General features: G+C 35.6%; 1 protein-coding gene across 1 annotated transcript; it reads left to right on the forward strand.

The window, feature by feature from the left end:
* Window positions 1–10,348: 10,348 nt before the first annotated feature.
* Window positions 10,349–21,918, forward strand: LOC144440042 (calcium-activated chloride channel regulator 1-like). The gene is made up of 11 exons (XM_078129272.1): window positions 10,349–10,516; window positions 12,163–12,457; window positions 13,840–14,132; window positions 15,185–15,430; window positions 16,029–16,253; window positions 16,449–16,748; window positions 17,307–17,543; window positions 18,462–18,738; window positions 19,222–19,392; window positions 19,753–19,974; window positions 21,134–21,918. The coding sequence occupies exons 1-11, from the start codon at window positions 10,349–10,351 to the stop codon at window positions 21,916–21,918; spliced, it is 3,219 nt and encodes a 1,072-aa protein (XP_077985398.1).
* Window positions 21,919–22,995: the final 1,077 nt, after the last annotated feature.

The raw sequence follows: 22,995 nt of genomic DNA on the forward strand, positions 1-22,995 counted from the left end.
ACAACTGTACCTCTAAATAACTTGTTCTGTGCAAGTAGACGATTTGGCAGTTAGTATGAAAGACGTCTGTCTACCAACCATACTTCTGCTACTTAAATTTGTATGTACAAAAGATGACTGGTAAAATATCCCCGAGGAGCTGACTGATCTGGGGAGTCCTGTACTCCTGACCCCTGTGAATTGCTTTCCTTTAAGCCATCATAGTAGTACCAGGAACCAGAAGAAAAATATATTGATTTTAACGCTAGTTTATTGACTCCTGTCTTGTTTTTAAATTGTCTTAATTTACAGAAGCCAAATAGTCCCCTTCAGATATTGACTGTGTCATTGAGATATTGCAACAAAAATCCTGAAATACGTTTTCTTGGGTCAGAAAAGGAAAGGAAAACTTTGTGTGCACTTGGGTTTAAAGCAGAGCTATATAGTGCATGCTTTAATACTTGTATTAAAAACGGTTGTGTCGCCTATGGCGGCGCTCCGTCAAACAATACATGAGAATAAGGTTTCCAAATTTGCTCATTTCTGGTGCATCGTGACAATTTTTTTTTTCACTTCTGTCTGTTATGACAATTTTTTTTCTCAAGCCATTACAGGATCAAATTATTGTTTTCTGGTTCACCTGGAAACAATCCTCCATAACCCTCCCCCCCCCCAGAAATCGAATGGTTCTCCCCGTATAACTTCGTTGGACCGTGAACATTTTATCCGACATGTTTTATCTTGTATGTAGTAGCTTCAAAAACTATATTCCAAGAACATAACTTCACTATCACCAGTTTTATCTTATTCCGATCCGAGCATCGTTTTCTTATGTTCTACGCATATTGAGAGACTTAAAGGCTCACTGAATAAATTATGAGATGAACAAAGCCTTCACTGGATAGGAATTTTAATCATTATAATTAAATGTCGTCAACAGACAAATAATATATCACCTTTATCACTAAATTAAACATGTATTTATGCAATCCTATGGGTGCTATAGAAATGACAAATACACCATATATCTTAACAAAACACGGACACAAACATACATACATGTATGTATGTATGTATGTATGTATGTATGTATGTATGTATGTATGTATGTATGATATTCCTCTTTTACTGGGCCGTAGTGTGATCATACTTAGATTATCTACTTACAAGTATCAGTAAAGACAAGATCTGCTTCTCCCTTAACGTCAAGGATACCAAAGTACCATGCAAAGATGTCACCACTACTAGAACAATCAATACCAGCAATTTCTTCACCACTTAGTGATCTAGACCACACACTAAAATAAGCTATAACGCCTATCAAACTCTGAAAGGCTTCGTATCCACCTCTTATTGAATCCTGGTCTTGTCCTAAGATTAACACGCCACCAGATTTCACTATGTAACCAGTCGCTAACCCAGTACCTCCACTAAAGTAGATACCGTTATGATAAATAACCCATATTCCATTGGTTGAAGACCACGTGATACAAACCAGATGCCAGTTACTATCCATTATGTTTAAGGATATAGTTGAACTTGCGTTATCGTTTATATATAATATCATGTCACGTGTCCCATATAACAGTATTTCATTGGCATTGTTATCATTAGCATAGGAAATGAGTCCTACACCTGTATTGCTGCCTTCATTCTTAACCCAGATACACATGGTGAATGAATCAAGATCAGGAATAGATGTGAATACAGCTACGTCGGTGTCGGTACTTTTCAATTCAAGTGAGACTGAACATCCATCATTGGTTAAACCTTTAAAATATAAGAGATGAAAGTGTTGTGATAAACATTAGTGGTAGTGCTCAGATACTGCAATGAATTCGTCATGGAACGTAAGTGCATGTAAAATATTATGTTTTTAATTACAAGTGTCACTAAGCCGAGGTGAGTTTATTCCCAAACTAGAAAGACTATTGAGTTTCAATAGACAATTGGAAGGTTTCTTGATCATGTGATCGAAACAATTCTGACGTCACATAAACTCGGACGTTAATCCCACCCCCGCCATATTGTTTACTCATACATAATCCATAGTCTTAAACAGCGGTTTTCACATCTCACACAGCTTTTTTCGCATCTCATAGTGTTTTTCACATCTTAAACAGCGTTTTTTCACATATCACAGCGTTTTTCACATCTAACAGATTTGTTCACATCTCACAGCGTTTTTCACATCTCATACAGCGTTTCCACATCTCACACAGCGTTTTTCACATCTTAAACAGCGTTTTTCACATCTCACACAGCGTTTTTCACATCTCATACAGCGTTTTTCACATCTCATAGTGTTTTTAATATCTCACAGCGTTTTTCACATCTCATAAGCTTACAGCGTTTCCACATCTCATACAGCGTTTTTCACATCTCTCGACGTTTTTTCACATCTCACAGCATTTTTCACATCTAATAAGCTTACAGCGTTTCCTTATCTCATACAGCGTTTTTCACATCTTAAACAGCGTTTTTCACATCTCAAGCCCAAGCATACACCAATAAAACAAAACAATTCAACCTGTGTTTAACCGAAAAACTAACCATTATTAAAGCAGACAAAAACTCCACACTAAACAAACGAACTGAGTTGATATCCAAATGCCGACACGAGAATAAGTTTTATTTGTCCAACTTCAATAGAGCATCTATCACCTAAACTAAACCCGTTAACTAACGGAACATCAAAGCCTGACATGTAACAACCCGCCAACACCTACTTGTCCGCACCCAATAATTCACACAAAAACAACCAACACCTCCACACACACAACACCAACCCACCAACACAGACAATAGTGATGATATATCTATTGTCTACACTCTATATAAACAGCACACCCAGAGAGTAGAAACCAGAGTTGTCTGATGATCGCACAATATGTGAAACTCCAAGTTACAACCAAGAAAGAGTTCCAGTACTACCAAAACTATTACGCTCTGCCACTGCGGTATAGAGCACTGTCTTAGCAGATTGATACTCACCGAGTTATATATATATATATATATATATATATATATATATATATATATATAATTAGATTAGATTACGATTTCCCGCAGCGACTTTGAATATGATGCATACACTAGGAGGTTTGAAAAAGTATATGTGCAATTATAATTAAGCAGTGTCTGTATTACTAGTTTATAGAAATTGTTGGTGCACAGTCAAAAGAACTGTTTAGTTGTCGTATTAGAAGTATATTACTGTATTTAATAAAGTAGACATAATCCAGTGGAAATGTGAAAATTCTCATTAATTCTCCAAATCTCCATCTCGTCAAAGAGGTGGGCATGATAACAGCTATCATTGTCAGTAATTTAACAGCCAAATTTCGGAGAAAATGTATATTGACAGTAAACGTCCAAATACCACTTTTAACTCGTTGTTGTGGTTGCCAACGTTCCCGCTCGAAATCTTCAAGCCTAATATACTTTTAAAGTAACACACTTCAATATTATAAAGAGAGAAAATTCGTTTTACCTTAGACTTTTTATCAATTTACTACAAAAGGTTAATACAATTTGTAGTCCGATTGGTTTAAATAAATTAGTCGTAAGCTAACATATTCAGTAAAAGTTTCTATTCTGAGTGATAGGTCTCTAATTAGGATAACACTTGTATAAAACTAAGTTCCTGTCTCTCTGTCAGACTCTGTCGCTGTCTTAAAACGGAATTCAACACAAACTTTCTGGTATTCAATTTTCTGATGAATACCCACTAATAGTGCTACTAAGTTTGCAACTTATTTCATGATGTTATATGATTACATTATCATAGACGTACAAATTGGCAACAAACACTGAATAGCGATGAGGGAATGCTGTAAATTGCACTTGTTTGTTAACATAAACATAAACATCCCGTCATGACATGGTGTTTTTCAATCTCAGTAAGAGCTAAATATTATCACAGTTGTGGGGCTATCATTCACTGTAATCAATCTGCTGTTTACAAATTGGTTATATTAGGAAGGCCACATACTGGGATTAAATTAAAGAAATTGAAAAACATACTTTTACACTTGATATGATCCAACATGAAATGTAAAAACGCTATAAATGTCACAAATATAGAAAATGTTTTACTTCAGTGTTAAAGGTTGTAAATACATTCCTGGTTTCAAACTTACCGGACGTCTCGACTATCACAAATAGTGAACACACCAACACCAATGCCAATATAGTCTTGTAGTTAGATTTCCAAATACGACCCTCTATTACCATGATCTCCATTACCGTCATCTCTTTCGATGGGTTCAATGAAAAAATTGCCCCTTGAATACAACTAGAATTTAAGCGTTGTGGTCTTTTCAAATGGGTTACATGCAATATATACTATATTGCAGCCAGCAGTCACAATTGTGAAATGTAGAAGTCGTTGTATTTGTCATTTTATACTCGTTGTAATCTTCTTATTGGGACAGTAAATAAATAATATTCCAATTATCATTTTAGTATTTGATGAATAATTTTGTTTAGCACTTCTTGTTAGAAAGAAATGAAATATAAATTTTTAATGAGAAACGGTAAAAAAGTTTTAATTTACTTTAATTACATTCGTGACCGATCTGACCTCTAGTATCTGTAGAGTTAGCGAACACTTTACATAGTCTGAGAGTGAATGCCTCAGCTACGAGAGTGTCACAGACCGACATTTCATATTTCAATATTGCATTTTCGTCCCTTTGTCTAAAAATATATTAAATTCACTTCTAAAATTGAACTACTCAACAAGTAGTTTTAACCCTGGATCTTATCGGTTGAATGCCAAGGAAACTTGGCATTGACATATTGTGATTAGTTGAACGTTGACTTCATTGTTTACTTACGTCCAATCACATCGAAGACACTATGACGTCATCATTTACAATAATAGACAACTACGTGATGTAACACTTTTCTCAAAGGAGAGTTTTGATAATAAAGGGCAGAAGTAGAGAAAGTTACCATCTCGGAGGTAAACTGGCGAACAATACGTGACACGTTTGACAGGTTAGATGAATTACAAGGTAAGAGACTCACTTGAGTGATTACAGTTTGACTGGATGGTTAATTGTAATCAGTATATTTCTACTGCTGTCATTTGTTAAAGGATTGGCTACAGTCCTTGGAAAGGCTTGTAATCACATTGATATGCCTTGGTGGGTATAACCACATAAAGGAGTATCTAAAACCACCATTGTTATTTGAGAGAGATTAATGCTATGCCAAAATTGCAGTAAGGCTTGGATGGTCTCTGGAGAGTTGACAAGGCATAACAGGTTGTGTCAAGACAAGCGTAAGCATTAAAGAGATAGTATCTACGCCAGAACTTAAAACCAGCACCCAAAGACATCAACAAAGACAGTCATATTTTATATTTGTACGTCCTATCCTATAATATGGGTGTTGTACCTGGGACCCGCACACAAACTGCTGACAAACATGAAATTGAAATGATTCAAAGACGGGCTGCCCCCTTTGTTCAATACTACACCAAAATAGAAAGTGTTACATCAATGCTAAGGGAGCTTCAATAGGAACCCTTAGAAAACAGGCGAAAGTGCTCCAGGCTAGCCATGGCATATAAAGCACTACATGGAAAAGTCGAATTACCAACCGAACAATACTTTAAACGTACAACAAAATCAACTAGACGATCTCATTCACACACGTTCCATGGAATACCAGCAAAAAAAATACATACAAATATTCATATTATCCCCGCACCATACATGAATGGAATAATCTCACAAATGACATTGTCTGCTCTACATCTACTGACGTATTCAAAGAACAAGTATCAGAACACATTAACACTTTTCACCATTACTAGTGTTGTCCACACAGGTACATATTCACAACAAATATCAGAACACATTAATTCTTTTCACCATTACTAGTGTTGTCCACACAGGTACATATTCACAACAAATATCAGAACACATTAACTCTTTTCACCATTACTAGTGATGTCCACACACATGTACATATTGACAACAAGTATCAGAACACATTAACTCTTTTCACCATTACTAGTGTTGTCCACACAGGTACATATTCACAACAAATATCAGAACACATTAACACTTTTCACCATTACTAGTGATGTCCACACAAGTACACACTCACAAACTCGGTGTGATACTTATTAGTATTACCGAGTAAACAGAAACGGAAACTGTGAAAAGGACAACAATGTCGGAAAACACAGCAAGACACATACGTTTGTATGTATGTATGTATGTATGTATGTATGTATGTATGTACGTACGTATGTATGTATATATGTATGTATGTATGTATGTATGTATGTATGTATGCATGCATACACATGATATGGGTGTACATATGTGAGATTTGTCCGACTACAACGATATTATGTCTGACAACACATATCAGAGAAGTATGGGTAAAATATTGTATAGTCGGACGTACATGTATCATTAGGTATTTTACCATTTAAGCACAGCTTTAATATGATGATAGTTTGCCATGTATTGAACGGCTAGTTTAAATGGTTTCAGGGATAATTTTACAGTGACTGCAGCTATATCCTAAACAAAGTAAATTAGATGATGTCAGGGCTTAGTTATACTAACTCTTATCAAAGAAGAAAGAGTTTCATAAAACAAACGATTGACAAATCATACACTCAAAAATAGTTCTGAAATTTTCCTTTAATATTCTGAATAAAATCATCATTGTAAAAAATACATTACCATGTCATGATTCAGCTATACATACAGTAAAAGTGTGTTTTGTGGTACTACAACTAAAATCATACATACATACTCATTGTAAACTAAAACACAGTCTAGTAAGTTCCATATGAACTTAACACATACACAGATATACAGGTGTACATAAGCTTTGTTTTCCAATATTTTGCAATAAAGAAAACAAGTCATATCATAGCTAAGTGAGATTATAAGTTGGTTTGGTCAGTACTTTTGTCTTGAATTACAGTTAGGTGCCTTCAATTAAATTCTTTGTTTGCCTCCATGTGCGGGTAGGTTTGTTGGTAAGATATAGAACAAAACATCACATTTCTTTTCGCTCAATATTTCTGCAGAAGGTTGTATTTCACACTATTATAAATGGAAAAAACTATTCAAATATGTTCAGAATAACTACAATCAGTTTGCCTATAATAGCTCCCTCATGTGTTGACGTTTACAAAGAATGGGGGGGGGGGGGCAAACCGAAAATGTATCTTTAGAGTACAATCAGTTTAGCCTATAACAACAGAGATCTGACCAATTATGGAACTTCATTAATTCATGAGGCAAAGATGACTCTTAGCCTGACAATGAACAAGTAACAAAGCAACACTAACACGAATTTTTTAAATCTCAATGGACAGATCACCCCGATCATCAGTGGTGAGTCAACGCAGTTTTGGTAGACAAATTGACGTTTGAAAAAAATATATATTTCCGACGTCTGTGCGTCCATAAACACGAGCGTATAGGGAAAGTTGACGAATTCCGTACCACTGTGTGGTATGATATCATTTTTCAATTCGTGAATATGTGTATAAAGTCACAAAACATATACATCTATTGTTATCATGCCAGTACATCAATGCACAGACAAGTAAGAAATTCAATGCCAGCACCCGGTTTGTTTGTTTGTTCAATCTAATGTTCACGTGATAATAATCCCAACCGAATTAAAAATTTTATCCGCACAATGTTGAGTATCCATTGTTCTTGCTACAGATTATGTATGTCATTAAGGCCAGGATATCTATACCTTTTGTTCAAATAAATTCAGTTTTTCAAGGTAACGTGTTATTGTTGTTCTCATACAGGAATGAGGAATATGGTATCATCCGTGCATCGTATTCTCTGTGTGTAGTTCACCACTTACTTCTGTTGTAATATTGTCACAGATGCCTATACTGTATCTCACATGGGGAGCGTAATTCCATGAGTAAAGTTACAGTGGTGGGGGTACCTCATTACAACTTGAATCCCAAAGTGTTGTAATACGACGCTTTTACAAAAAGGTAGACCCTTCCTTCTACCTTAACGTCTTAGAATAAGTAAAGCGTTTTTAAAAGGTTTTGGATAAAATAAAGCTGTTAAAAGTGGCAGACTTGACTAAGCTGTATACTAGAGTATGATGATTTAAACAAGTACTGGAGGTTAATAGTTGATCTACTAAACATTATGAAGGCAACATTCATGAAATGTATACCATTTCTTATACCTAGAGGCATCAAGAAATATGCCTTTCTCGAGGACCCACCATGTACAACTGTCTATGGGAGTTACCCCACACACCAACCACCACACCCACACCCACACATACACCTCGGAGAGTACAGACATTCGAACTCTATGAAATGGGACGAGCGATTGGACAGTATAGGTCTAATTCATGACAGTGAAGATTGACTACCAGTAGACTTGTTTCCCAGATGTCCGTTACATCTGGTTGACTTTTCAGGCAAAGATATAGTGGACCTTATTGACACACACTCTTACATAATTGATTTTGATTACCAATCACAGACTATCATTCTAGATAACAAAGCCTGAGATCATCCTACTTAAATTTGCATACAAATGAGAAATGTAATCAGCGTTGTTCTCTTAATCAATATGTCCACATGATTACTAAAACCAAAGGATATGATAACATGGACAACGAACTATTAGTCTTTATTGATGTTAAACTAGCAATTATATGTTGTAGTAACAGTACGTATAACATGTCGAATATTCTTGTGTAAAGATTAAAAAAGTTTATATTAGTCAGAGAGAAGATCAACAAAAGTGCTAGGTCCCATAAAAACTGAGATTCAACGCCTTTAAATTTAGAATCAGTGACACACAGTTGAGAAACTGGCAATGATAAACTTTGTCAGTCCAACTACAACTTCAGAAATCTGTTATGGTCACCACTGCTCACCTAAATAGAGTTCTAGTGTCGCACCAGGAGGACACCAGAATACCTGTACATGGCAAACTAATAAACTAGACCCACACTGCCACTGACAACCAGATTTGGCATTTCTCACCCCTGGGATGGACATTAAATGTAGACGATTTAATTATTGAATATTAAAGGATACTATGAATACATAATTATACTAAAATTATAAAGAATTTATCTTCCAAAGGTGAGTATCTAATGATATAAAATTCTTATCAGCGGTGAATGGCGTAAGGCCAAAAACAAATAGAATTAATTGTTTCTAGTCACGTTTTGTCTTAAGTGGTGCCATGATTTTTTATTATCATTATTTATAATTCTCAACAAACCTGTCACTCAGTCTACTATTTATGACAGTTACTGTTCTTTTTATTTACTACTTTAGATCAAGTGTGTATGTTAGGCAGATGTTATTTGCTTGTTCATGATTGGCTCTGCAGTTGTCTTCACTGAAGTAGGGAGGGTTATTTTTGTGTTTCCCCTCGGATCTGCAGACTGCATGGGCTGGACAACCACGAAAAAAAGATCAACGTGATCGTGAAGGTATTTAAGTGATGCGTGATCTGACCAGAAACGATTCATTCTTTCTTTTGGCCTTACCAAATATTTGTTTCTGAAAGTTCGAGTAAAATTGAAATGTCCAAATATAAGACTGTATTGTAAATGCATTTAACTACTGTTATTTCAAGTGTTTGTATGTTGTAATCAAGACCCTACAATCAGTGTTAATGTATAGAACAAACATAACACTATTGTCTTCCCAATGTTGCCTTGTGTTGAAAACGTGAATTTCTTTACCGGCTATCAATTAATTACACATACACGGAATATCCCTGCCTACCTAGGTACAATTTGTGTGAGGAACTTTGATATCTAAAACATCATTAATACATTATTTTGATAATAATTGCTTTTCATTGAGTGTGTGTTGAATTTGTAATTAACATAGTTAGATAAATCTCCTTATAACGATTGATATCATTGGACAAGTCCATTTAGTATAGGGATGTTTTGTTAGAGGAGTGGACAGTACTTGTCAAAATTCACAAGTTTCTAAATCAAAATAGATCTCTATTTAGAAAATAGCAACTTTATTAATAAATATTGTTATTCTGTCAAAGTTTTTCTATCAATGGAAGTTTTTGTGTATGTGACTTTGGATCTTTGTCTAAATTGAAACACCCCCACCAACCCCTTTTCTGTGAGTTCATGATGGAATATCGGGATAAGTGTCAGTAATTCTACCTTGCATAACGATAGTGCATAGGTCTGGCAGTACTTTGGTTTATTCCATGTGACCTGTAACATTGTAAATAAAGACATAAATTCAGCCTTGTTATGTGAGATTAGAAGTATTTATCGACGTAGTGACAGTCCAGTCACTCACTTCATGTCAGTTGCATGACTGTGATGAAAACCGCAAGGGATAGAAATGGCCGGCTATAATGTCCATCTCCTTACCCTGGTTTGTTGTTGTTGTTGTTTATTGTCGTCTGAGGCCCGTAACCAGATTGATCTTGTAAACAACAAGTACACCACGTTGTTGATAGCCATAAATGAAAACGTCACCGAGGATAGCACTGTGATTGACCACCTTAAGGTAAGGAAGATTCATCAAAGTTGTCTCGTGAATTGTACTGCTTTAATGTATGTATGTATGTATGTATTATGTATGTATGTATGTATGTATGTATGTATGTATGTATGTATGTATGTGTGTGTGTGTGTACGTACGTACGTACGTATGTGTGTATGTATGTATGTGTGTATGTGTGTGTATGTATGTATGTATGTATGTATGTATGTATGTATGTATGTATGTGTGTGTGTGTATGTATGTATGTATGTATGTATGTATGTATGTATGTATGTATGTGTGTGTGTGTGTATGTATGTATGTATGTATGTATGTATGTATGTATGTATGTATGTATGTGTGTGTGTGTGTGTGTATGTATGTATGTATGCATGTACATTGTATGTTGTTTGTTTAGGCTGTAAATGGAACAATTTTCCAAAGGTAAAGTATGGGTAACTATAATTCTTTTAGATTATATCTGAATGCCTTGTGAGTGGTGTACAATGTCCCATATAAATAACACTTGGTGTACATGACGTCAAAACGTTTTACTTTATCGATGTGAAAGTAGCTAAGCTAAGACATTGAAGCGTCTGGCACGATAAGAACTGACTACAAATGATATATTTAGTCAATTGACTGTGTCAAAAATATTAAATATTAAAGAACAAGCCAAAGTTTAGTTTAGTTTACAAGGGACGTATAAATTTGGCGATGATTTCCTAAGATAATGGTAGCTCACACAGTGAAAGTGTAACAATGTTGGTAAAGATGGTTGTCATGCCAAACGATTGACAAAACGCTGTTGTGGTAAGATTTTGTCTAGCCAGACGATAAAATGTAGGATTTTTGTCGATGATGTCGATGACGTTTTGTTTCAGGGTTTATGATTATCGTTGTATTTGGTAGATTTTCCTCCCACGTCAAGATGACTCACTTGTTCTAATTCAAGTTATCTTAGTTAGAACTGGCAGTATACATTAATAGAGAACTCATTTCTAGTTTTTTTCTGATTTAAGTTAACTTAGTACAAACAAACTTTATCAATTCAAAAAATAAACACTAGTTCAATATCATATCCATATCGATTTTCAAACTTCCAACAGATATCTTAAATACATGTTTAAATAATCGGAATAGCCTTGGCGTTGGCGCCATTCTATACTTCAATAATCTGATTTTATACGACCAGATTTATAAATCTCATTTGTTTATTATCCTTTGTGGCCACATTTCACCTCATAACAACATCAGTTCAAATAATTTCAAAAACTGAAAAAAATCAAGTTATGATATTTTTTTGATAATTGTGTATGACGTACGTGCTGATTTTTGTCTTGGTGAAATCTTGACACTGTGAAATACCCTCGGTTTATGCCGTCACTTTTGACGACAACATGCTCCTCGCTGGCCAATTGTAATCTTAAAGGTTCTGCTGTGCAAAATGTCAAAAATTACTATTACTTTCCATAAATCTTCTGTGATATTACTGGCGCTGGTGTAATTGTGTTATTCTCCAATATTCATCTTCATTCAGCCAGCAAATACTTGTGACCTGAGGGTTTGTCACTACTCGTCTAACGATTCGTAGTGACAAAGTCCCTTTAGGTCACTCGTATTTTCCCGGGCTGAACGAAATAGCATCTAAACATTTGATTTAATTAAAGGATATATTCAGAGGTGCATCCGAACTGTTATACAGCGCAACAAACCAACGTGCGGCGTTTGGTGATATAACTATCCTTATACCAAAGACATGGAGTGATAGCCTTACAAATGAAAGAGCCACCAGTGAAAGATATGACATTGCCAATGTTATTGTCGATGAAGCTAACCCCAAGTATGGTGATGGTCCGTATGTCAAACAGCCCAGACCATGTGGGGAAAAGGCCGACTACATGCATCTAACACCCCAATGGATTGTTAACAGAGAGTGGTCCGTCTATAACTATGGCAATTCAAGTATGTAAACATAATGGCATGGTTTTAGGCAGTTCATAATCACATGATAATTACAAGTGGTACTCAACATTACTTCATAATCACATGAAATTACAAGTGGTACTGTCAACATTACTTCACAATCACATGATAATTACAAGTGGTACTGTCAACATGACTTCACAATCACATGGTAATTACAAGTGGTACTGTCAACATTACTTCATAATCACGTGATAATTACAAGTGGTACTGTCAACATTACTTGATAATCACATGATAATTACAAGTGGTACTGTCAACATTACTTGATAATCACATGATAATTACAAGTGGTACTGTCAACATGACTTCATAATCACATGATAATTACAAGTGGTACTGTCAACATTACTTGATAATCACATGATAATTACAAGTGGTACTGTCAACATTACTTGATAATCACATGATAATTACAAGTGGTACTGTCAACATTAATTGACAATCACATGATAATTACAAGTGGTACTGTCAACATTACTTCACAATCACATGGTAATTACAAGTGGTACTGTCAACATTACTTGATAATCACATGATAATTACAAGTGGTACTGTCAACATTACTTCATAAGCACATGGTAATTACAAGTGGTACTGTCAACATGACTTCACAATCACATGGTAATTACAAGTGGTACTGTCAACATTACTTCATAATCACATGATAATTACAAGTGGTACTGTCAACATTACTTCATAATCACATGATAATTACAAGTGGTACTGTCAACATTACTTCATAATCACATGATAATTACAAGTGGTACTGTCAACATTACTTCATAATCACATGATAATTACAAGTGGTACTGTCAACATTACTTCATAATCACATGATAATTACAAGGAATCTATCGCTTTAGACCAATCACAAATATCGCTATGCTCGCAAGACCATTTAGAATCATTTATCGTTCTTCATTTGCAATCATCAATGTCGTGAATTAATATTGCTAGTAGACCAAAGCTTATTATAGAACTGTTGCCGGTTCCAAGATGCATTGCGCGTCTCTCCACACAATGCCATGTATTGTGTACGCGCTGAGGGGTTTGCACGCGCTACTCAGGGGGATGTTTGTAACCTGACCGTACCCTGGGTTCATCCGTTAAATCACTCTCTGTCATTGATGGAGTTCAGGCTTTGTTCTATAAAATCACTCCTAATCAAAGAGGTCAACATGTCTTTCCATCATTTCCTGATGAAAATATCATTTCAAACGTAATAAAGACAAAACAAGACTAAACGTTACAACATAAGGGACGTCCTGTCGAGCAATGAATCTTGGAACCGGAAAATTGACTATTGTGTGAGATTGCTTCCATAAACAAAATAATACTTTGTAAGTTGTGTTTTACAGGTAAAGTGATCGTCCATGAGTGGGGACATATGCAATGGGGTATTTTTGATGAGCATACTTTGGACATCAATCAACATTTTTATCTGGATCCAAATGGAACTGTACAGGCAACACGATGCTCAGCTACAATTACAGGGACATCTATAAATTATACAAATTGTGATAGTGAAGGATGCAAGACTTGCAATAAAGACCCAGAATCCGGAATGGTACCAGATTCCGATTGTGCGTTTATACCAGATGAACCCAACATTGGAACAGGGTCGTACATGTATGCAAATTATCTCGACTCTGTAAGTATTTAGCGTTTTGTATATGACATACCAGTTTTCTCCCAGGAAACGTATGTTCCACAAAGACCTCCACTAGTACAGACCACAAGGTGGAATCATGACGGCTGAATGACAGCAGCCACTTTGTAATCTGTACATTACAAGTTCAGTCTTGGTCAGTGTGTGATTGTGTTTCTGTGTATTGTTGTTTGGTTATTTGTTTTTTAATTACTTGGGTCGTTATAGAAATTATGAATTATTATTAATCGAACCTAGGTACTACAAATTATATATCATTAATCCTTACTAAGTACTACATATTAAACATTATTAATCGAAACTAGGTACTACAAATTATACATTATTAATCGAAACTAGGTACTACAAATTATCCATTATTAATCGAAACTAGGTACTACAAATTATACATTATTAATCGAAACTAGGTACTACAAATTATACATTATTAATCCTTACAAGGTATTACAAATCCATACTTTTGTGTCACAACTAGAGAAACCGGCGAAATTTGATATACAACTGAATGTTTATTTTACAAATATTTCCAGGTTCATAGCATGACTATTTTCGAATGACAACAGAAGTATACCGACTTGTACCATAATACGTCTGTGCTTAAGATATAATTCTGCCTACTTGTATAGTTATTCTAGATAGTGTCGATTGTGGGAAAGTAGATCACATATATGAAAGCTTGTCATAAACAAATAAGCATAATTTTTAATAAATGTTCATGAATTTTCGTCAGTGTGAGAGTCACTGAGTTTAACAAGTAAGTGTATAAATCGAGGTGCGATTCTGACTCATAAATGGTATACAAAGTGTTATTAACCACTTTATATAAAGAATAATTCATGTTGAATATACCTGTCTGGGATATATAGTGCCACATTTTGATGAATGTAACGATAAAGAAAGTCCTTTTAAATAAGCACAATTGACGCTATCTATACTTGTCAAGTAGGCAGAATTATAACCCAACACTTGTTTCTTCAAAATTATGTTGATTATGTCGAAATAACTCACCTTTTAATGGTCTTATTTCCTTTAAGGTAGTTCAGTTTTGCCATAGTGACCCAAAAGGAGATCCTAATTCCAGACATAATTCCCTAGCATTAAATAAACAAAATGAAAAATGCCTGTATCAGAGTGCTTGGGATATTATGAATACTTCACCAGACTTTGACGGGATAAATCTTCCAGTTGATGGTTTAGACACGACCCCAACATTCAAGTTAGTTAAAGAAAATGAATTCAGAACTGTGCTAGTTATGGATATGTCTGGCAGTATGGACACGGTAAGCTATTATATTACCATACATATATATATTACCATATATATATATATATACGATGCGTGAAACTCCGAGTTACAACCAAGAAAGAGTTCCAGAACTACCAAAACTATAGCGCTCTGCCACTGCGGTATAGAGCACTGTCTTAACAGATTGATACTCACCGAGTTATATATATATATATAGATTTGGTAGTTCTGGAACTCTTTCTTGGTTGTAACTCGGAGTTTCACGCATGGTGCGATCATCAGACAACTGGTTTCTACTCTCTGTGTGTGCTGTATATATAGAGTGCAGACAATAGCAATATCATCACTATTGTCTATGTGTTGGGGGGTTGGTGCTGTGTGTGTGAAGGTGTTGGTTGTTATTGTGTGAGGTATTGGGTGCGGACAAGTAGGTGTTGGCGGGTTGTTACATGATGGACGGACGGACGGACGGACGGACGGACGGACGGACAGACAGACAGGCAGACAGACAGACAGACAGACAGACAGACAGACAGACAGACATATAACATTACCTTCCCATGCGGGACTAAAATGGTAATTTTTACACCAAATATTCTAATTTCTATACGTTTTTGTTTGATATTTTACAGCTGGACAGGGCTGAACTACAACATCAGGCTGCCAGTAAATATATCCGCAATACCTTACCACTCAACAGTTGGGTTGGCATTGTGGAATTCAGATTTACGGCAACGGAACTAGCTCCTTTAACAAAGATAACTGATGACCAGACAAGAGAAAACTTGATTAGTTTATTACCAATTAACCCATATGATGGAACTTGCATCGGATGTGGACTCTTAGAGGGAATAGAGGTAAATTATTTGATAAATGTAAATTACATGACATATTTGAACTTTGACCTTAAGGTAGAAATAATAAATTTAGTTAAGCTTGTTCTATTGCAACAGGTAAACTAAATCTAGAACTTTGAACTTTGACCTGTATATAATAGAAAGGCACTCTATACATTACAAAACATGAATTGACACGGACTGTTGTCCTTCCAGGTTTTCGAAAGAAGTGTTTTCGGTGATGCAGCCGGTGGTGTTATCTTCCTAACAACTGATGGAGTAGAGACTGAATATCCGTATATTGATGACGCCTTACCGCATCTCGTAAGGAAAGAAGTCACAGTAGATACCTTAGCATTAAGTGACAATGCTGAACCAAAGCTGGTAGAACTGTCTGATGCAACTGGTGGACAAGCTTGTTGGTATTCAGAAAGTGATGATTCTACAGCTGTTCATGATTGTTTTACGTCATCTGTGACGGAAAGAACGAGTTCAAGCACTGAAACGCCGGTGCAGGTTATTGACTACAATTTACTAATTCCAAGTTATGCTATAAATCTCATGGAGATTGGCTCCTCAATGTCATAATAGCTTATACACTTTTATAGTACGCCTAATTTATGTCTAATCTCATATTTCGAAGTTACTTAAATATTGATTGTAGTACAGTCATGTATGTTTCAAGACCAACATGACCACATCAAAGTTCAAAGGTTAATTTGATAGTAGATAACGAGTAAAGGAGACAGAAACAGTGTTCACAGGAGGATAACTGTAACAGATATAATACTGTCCATTAGGATTCAAACTTTTGAGCCGAATCATTTATAGTATGTTTGTTGCAGTCTTTCTTGAGTTGAGCCGAACCATTTACAGAATGTTTGTTGCAGTCTTTCTTGAGTTGAGCCGAATCATTTACAGAATGTTTGTTGCAGTCTTTCTTGAGTTGAGCCGAATCATTTATAGTATGTTTGCTACAGTCTTTCTTGAGTTGAGCCGAATCATTTACAGTATGTTTGCTACAGTCTTTCTTGAGTTGACAAGATGTTAAAGTAACTGCTTTTGTCATTGTAGCTTGTCAGTTATAAAATTACTCTACTCAGCAAGACAACTGAGATTGAAACATTTTACATAGATTCCTCCATTGGTAGAGACACGACATTCTTCTTCTTCTGGGACTTCAGTAGTGTTAATGAGGTTGATGTGATGATTACTCAACCTGATGGTATAATTATTGACGACACCAATCCCCAATACAACAGTGAGCCAAGTACTCGGTCGATATATATCAAGATTGATGGTATTGCACAGGTGAGTACTTTTTTGTACAGAAGTACTACTATAATGACACAGATGTGATGTCCGTATACAAGCTATCTGAAATCTGATTAGGAAGATGGTTCATGTTACGGTGGGGTGTGTGTATGTTTATGTGTATGTGTATGTGTATGTGTATGTGTGTGTGTGTCTGTCTGTCTGTCTGTCTCTGTGTGTGTGTGTGTGTGTGTGTGTGTGTGTGTGTGTGTGTACATGTGTTACAAAAGAATACAAATAAGAGTGTTAAAGATCAATAGTTCTCCTTGAGAATATTTAAATAAGATAGGTGGTCTTACTGGAGCATATATCGGTGTGTATTGATGTGTTTTGGTGTCATTGTACTTTTTCTTCTGGCCATATGGATAAGGATTGGATATTTATTTTGAACTTTTTATTTTGGAAACATTTTTATCATGTCTTCCTGCTTGAAAAATCAATGTGAAGCTACATATGTGTTTGTAACTCAATACATTGCAAAAAGCTACAAATGTGTAAAGAGTTTTGTTATTGTATGTACAATAACAAAGATTTTAGTATACTTTATCAATTTATTGAGTTACAAAAAAGGACTTGAAAATATGTTATGTCACATTGATTTTTTCAAATAGGAAGACATGATAAAATTGTTATAAAATAAAAAATAAAAAATAAATAGCCAATCATCCATATGGCCACTTTGATTTTGGGTCATTACTTTCAAAACATTAAACAGATTGCAAATTTAAGAAATTAGGTGGGTTTTTATTTGTTTGTTTTTGTCCCTTTTTGATGATTAAATCATGACAATTTGTGATTTTTAGATTAGGTTTGTGGTAGTAAACCAAGGTAGTATAATGTAAACCTTTTCAAAGTCGTGTTTTTCTTCATTCTGTAATTAACATGTCATGTACGCCTTTTGCTGGTTATTTCTAGGTTGGGATATGGACTTACCAAATCTATAATCCTGGTGTGCAAAGTCAAGTGGTTGAGGTGGCTATTGACTCAAAGTCGGTAGATCCCTCAACACAACCAATTCGACTAAGTTCCAGTCTTAGTACTGACTATGTTTCCGATTCCCCGCCATTTGTGGTAATTTATGCAGATTTAAATTATGGATACCGTCCTGTCACTCTGGCTAAGGTCGTAGCTACTGTGGAAAGACCAAGTCCACATGCTCCTGTGGATTTACAACTTTTTGACTCTGGCACAGGTAAGCATAGTCTGTAAGGTACGCCGTGACGGTGCGCCCTCAACCATCGGCCAACCCCTAACAGAGAGGAGGCCGGTGAGGGCGAAACGTCACGACGTATCTTACAGTCTAAGGTAAGCAATAATATTATTCTTTTTTTTATCTATAAATGTAACAGTAACTGACTTGAAATTCCCTATCATTATGTGTTCCATTATGGGCCGAGTGGGTCGTACTTTCTCTATGTCTATGATTTCTATACCTGTTTACGGTGCCCATGTGCTACTCCGATAGCTCTCATAGTCTTCGGAGCATCACCACCATAAACAGGCTAATAGGCTATGCATATATTTAATGTTCAATGTCGGTATTACCATGATATTTCAAATCTATTTTCCAACATACAGCATTCTAAATTTGTACTATATCTATTGCTCTAACTTACAATATATCTCTTTGACTAAAATGGTCGCTAACTTATTTTACATGCCATTACTGCTGTAGGGGCTGATATTACAAAGGACGACGGGATATATTCTGGTTACTTTTTGGACTTTGTTGAGGCGATTTGTGCGACTGTGTGTCGTTACAGTGTTACAGTAGCAGCCGATAATTCTGACGGTACTGCTCAGATTGGAGTGATTACTGAAGTTTGTGTTATGCCTAGAAATAACTGTAAGTTTACATCATCACATTTTATTGTGAGTGATCATAGAGGATATGTACTTACATACTTGTACATAGCAGTCAAGCAATTGTCATAAGGGCATAGCCCACGAAGATAACAAGTATTGGTTGAAAGATAAGATGAAATCAATAAAGTACTAGTATCTATCCATTCATCTATCCATCTATCTATCTATCTATCTATCTATCTATCTATCTATCTATCTATCTATCTATCTATCTGATGAGTGAGTGAGTGAGTGAGTGAGTGAGTGAGTGAGTGAGTGAGTGAGTGAGTGAGTGAGTGAGTGAGTGATCCGATGTTGATACATACATATTTTTTACTGATATATATTTCCTTACATTCAGCTGTGATTCCTAAGAACAATGGTAGTATGTTACTTGGTGACTTCTATAGAGTAGTTCCTGGTGGTTTAATTCAAGTAGATGACGGTGTTGACTATGTAGATGTTGATGACCCATTCCCACCAGGACGTATAGTTGACTTAACAGTGATTTACACCTCTGATGAAAACGAAACAGTTACACTTCAATGGACAGCGACTGGTGATGATTTTGACCAAGGAACAGGTACAGATTGTAGAAACAATCAATCTTTATAATCATGTGCGAATGCTATACCTTAACATTTTATTCACAGCCTACACAACGTGAAAACATTAGGCCTAATAACAAAAATTGTTTGGTTCCGGTTACACTCAATTTTAGAATAGGTGGGGGTAGGTAGATTTTTTATTTTTTTATTTTTTTCATGTGTGTGTGTATACTTCAGGTTTTCCATTGTTTTCCAAATGGTCTCTATGTTTTTTTTATTTCATCCTATCAGATGTACAGCAATTACAGATTAGAAGAACTATTTGAGAGTGTCTTTTTTAGTTGATGGCAATTTCCACATCCACTATTTTTCGTGAGACCACAATTTTTGCGATTTTATTTATTTTTTCTCAAATACTTAAAACAAACGTTTAGAGTCGGCAGTGAAAAGCTAGGCGGATCAGGTAACAGGAACCAAACAAATTTTTTAGGCCTTATTAAACATGGTAAGGCCTAGTATGTAAATGTTTAAAGTTCATGTGTGTTCTACATCTACTCTCAACATTTTCCAGACCCACAGTACACAACATCATCCTCCTGTGGTATATAGGTAACCTAATGTAGCTTTTACCACTCGAGTACAATACTATACACTTTATTGCCTCGAAGACGTACTAACAGAGGACTATTACAACGAGATATGTTATGTATCAACTATTTGCCGAGGCTGAAGGCCAAGGGAAATAATTGCTACATAACAGCATGATGGGTAATATGACATCTACTAGTGCCCAAATGAGGCAAGGCAATAAATGTTTTATAACACATCATATTCTCAGGCACATATTCCTTCCATTTCAAGCATAATACTTTCATCCTATTCACATTCTGATTTCCCAAAGGCAGAATACATTTAGTGCCCTCTATATGCAAACTGGGTCACTGTGTGTCAATAGTAAATACCACGTGATACAATCGAAGCCAATCACTCAATCACTACATGAATACAATGTGTTATAATATTGTGAATGAATGGTACTTGATGAGGGGAGGGGAGTAGAGGTAAGGTGTGGAGTAAAGCTATATTTGATTATAATGGTTTGCATACATGTATACTATAAACAGTAAAAAACTATTGATCATATCAATGTTTAATGGATGTTTTTATTATTAACATCTGTTACTTTACTTCCAGCATTTGCCACCGACCTTCGATACAGCAAGAACTACTGGGAACTTATAAACAACTTTAGTGACTGTGACCAAATAACGAACTCCAACCTTACAGCTGGTAATCTAGACGCCCCAAAGGAAAGTGGTCAAATTGAAACAATAACAGCAAGACTGTCCTCAAGCGGTCCAGGGTTCACATATTATTTTTCTCTCCTGGCCATAGATGACTTTGGAAATACTGGTGAGAGCTCAAATATTGCCCAGACAACGATAGTACCGGTTCCAGTCATTCCAACAACTGTCGTTACTACAGACATCACTACAGACATAACTACAGATGTAACTACAGACGTAACTACAGACGTCATTACAACGGTAATTGACACTACTACTGTGGCTGAGACTACACAAACAGTGACAAACAACGCATCGTCTACTGAAACACCAAAAACCCAGGCACAAACATCAACTATGGGTGCAACTGCTATGACTAGTACAGCAACCAGAGCTGCAACTACAAGAAGAGACCAGATTGAAGTCCTACCTACAGTTAGAAATCCAACACCAACTGTTTCTAGACCATTGTTTCGTATTGTAATCGTATTCCTCATAGCTGTACTATCCATCCTTACTGTCTTTGGCTTATACAAATGCTATAAGAGGAGGAGAATGGTGACCAAGGTGGTACCGGATATGACGTCACAACCGGATGTAGAGATGATGTCAGGAATGCCACCTGTAGAAGTCTCAAGTATATCCAGTCGGTATAATAGACTATTGACACCCTCAGATATTGATTACATTTGATGGTCTGTGATGGTCAAAATCGTCCTAAATCAGGAATAGTATTAAAATGGCTGAACATTGTGAGATTAATAACCAGATAACATAACTGATAGCATGTTTTTTTATCACTAAAGCTTACAACTGACTCTCCTCCCCAATATTTCAATCTTTATTACATTACACGCACTACCAGAGAGTGTGGTATGGTACAAATTTTGAAACCAGATTTAAACTTAATGCCTTCCGTAAAGTTTTGAGATTGTCGTTCCTACAGACAATTGTTGGAATATAACAGAACATATGTAATAGCAATGACTGTTGAGGGCATCCTTTAATGTCCATGATGATCGTGTGTACAATGTACTGAAAATATGCCAATATCTTATTAAAACTAAAAGCTACATTGTCATTGGTAATATTTTCAGGACAGGTGTGCTTTGGTATCGCAAATGTGTGTACCAAATTATATTGAATTTGAAGAGTGCATTCTTGAGATATAGCCTAATTACCGAACATCATTAATTACGTAAATTGCTCATTAATAATCACAGGATTTTTACCAAAACCTAATCAAGTCTTGCCATTACCCTAGGGAATATGTCTTCAAAATTTCGTTTGAATTGAGCAAGCCGTTATGGAGAAAACGATGACACGGACAGACAGACAGACAGACAGACAGACAGACACACACACACACACACACACATATACAGACACACACAGACTTTCACCCACTAAATATATCTCTTCCTTACAGAAGAAAAAACAAAATGAAATATGAAATATTCACAATTGATAAAAAATAGACCATCAACTTACTGTATGGAGCTACTGGAGAGTCAGTACATAGCAGTGGGTTTCACGAAATAAAACAATATCAAGATAATTATACTTCATTATCATTTTTACGATTGTTTCCTTTCTGTGATATTGTAAAAAAAAAAGTAGAAATATTAAAATTACAATTCCGGAACAATATAATTTTCAGATTTGTACGACTTACATGGAAATAATAAGTGAAACTCATCATCTATTTCATTATTATTCATCTGTGACAAATTCTTTCATTTAAAGGTAATATTACTTAACGTTTTCTTC

This window comes from Glandiceps talaboti, chromosome 9 (genome assembly GCF_964340395.1).
Source record: "Glandiceps talaboti chromosome 9, keGlaTala1.1, whole genome shotgun sequence".
In the NCBI taxonomy this organism is placed as follows: Eukaryota; Metazoa; Hemichordata; class Enteropneusta; family Spengelidae; genus Glandiceps; species Glandiceps talaboti.

Bases quoted from the DNA above. Each gene is read 5' to 3' on its own strand.
- LOC144440042 (XM_078129272.1), top strand. From the start codon at position 10,349: ATGGCCGGCTATAATGTCCATCTCCTTACCCTGGTTTGTTGTTGTTGT. The intron at 19,393-19,752 runs GTAAGTTTACAT...CCTTACATTCAG, and splicing joins TGTTATGCCTAGAAATAACT to CTGTGATTCCTAAGAACAAT. The intron at 19,975-21,133 runs GTACAGATTGTA...CTTTACTTCCAG, and splicing joins TGATTTTGACCAAGGAACAG to CATTTGCCACCGACCTTCGA.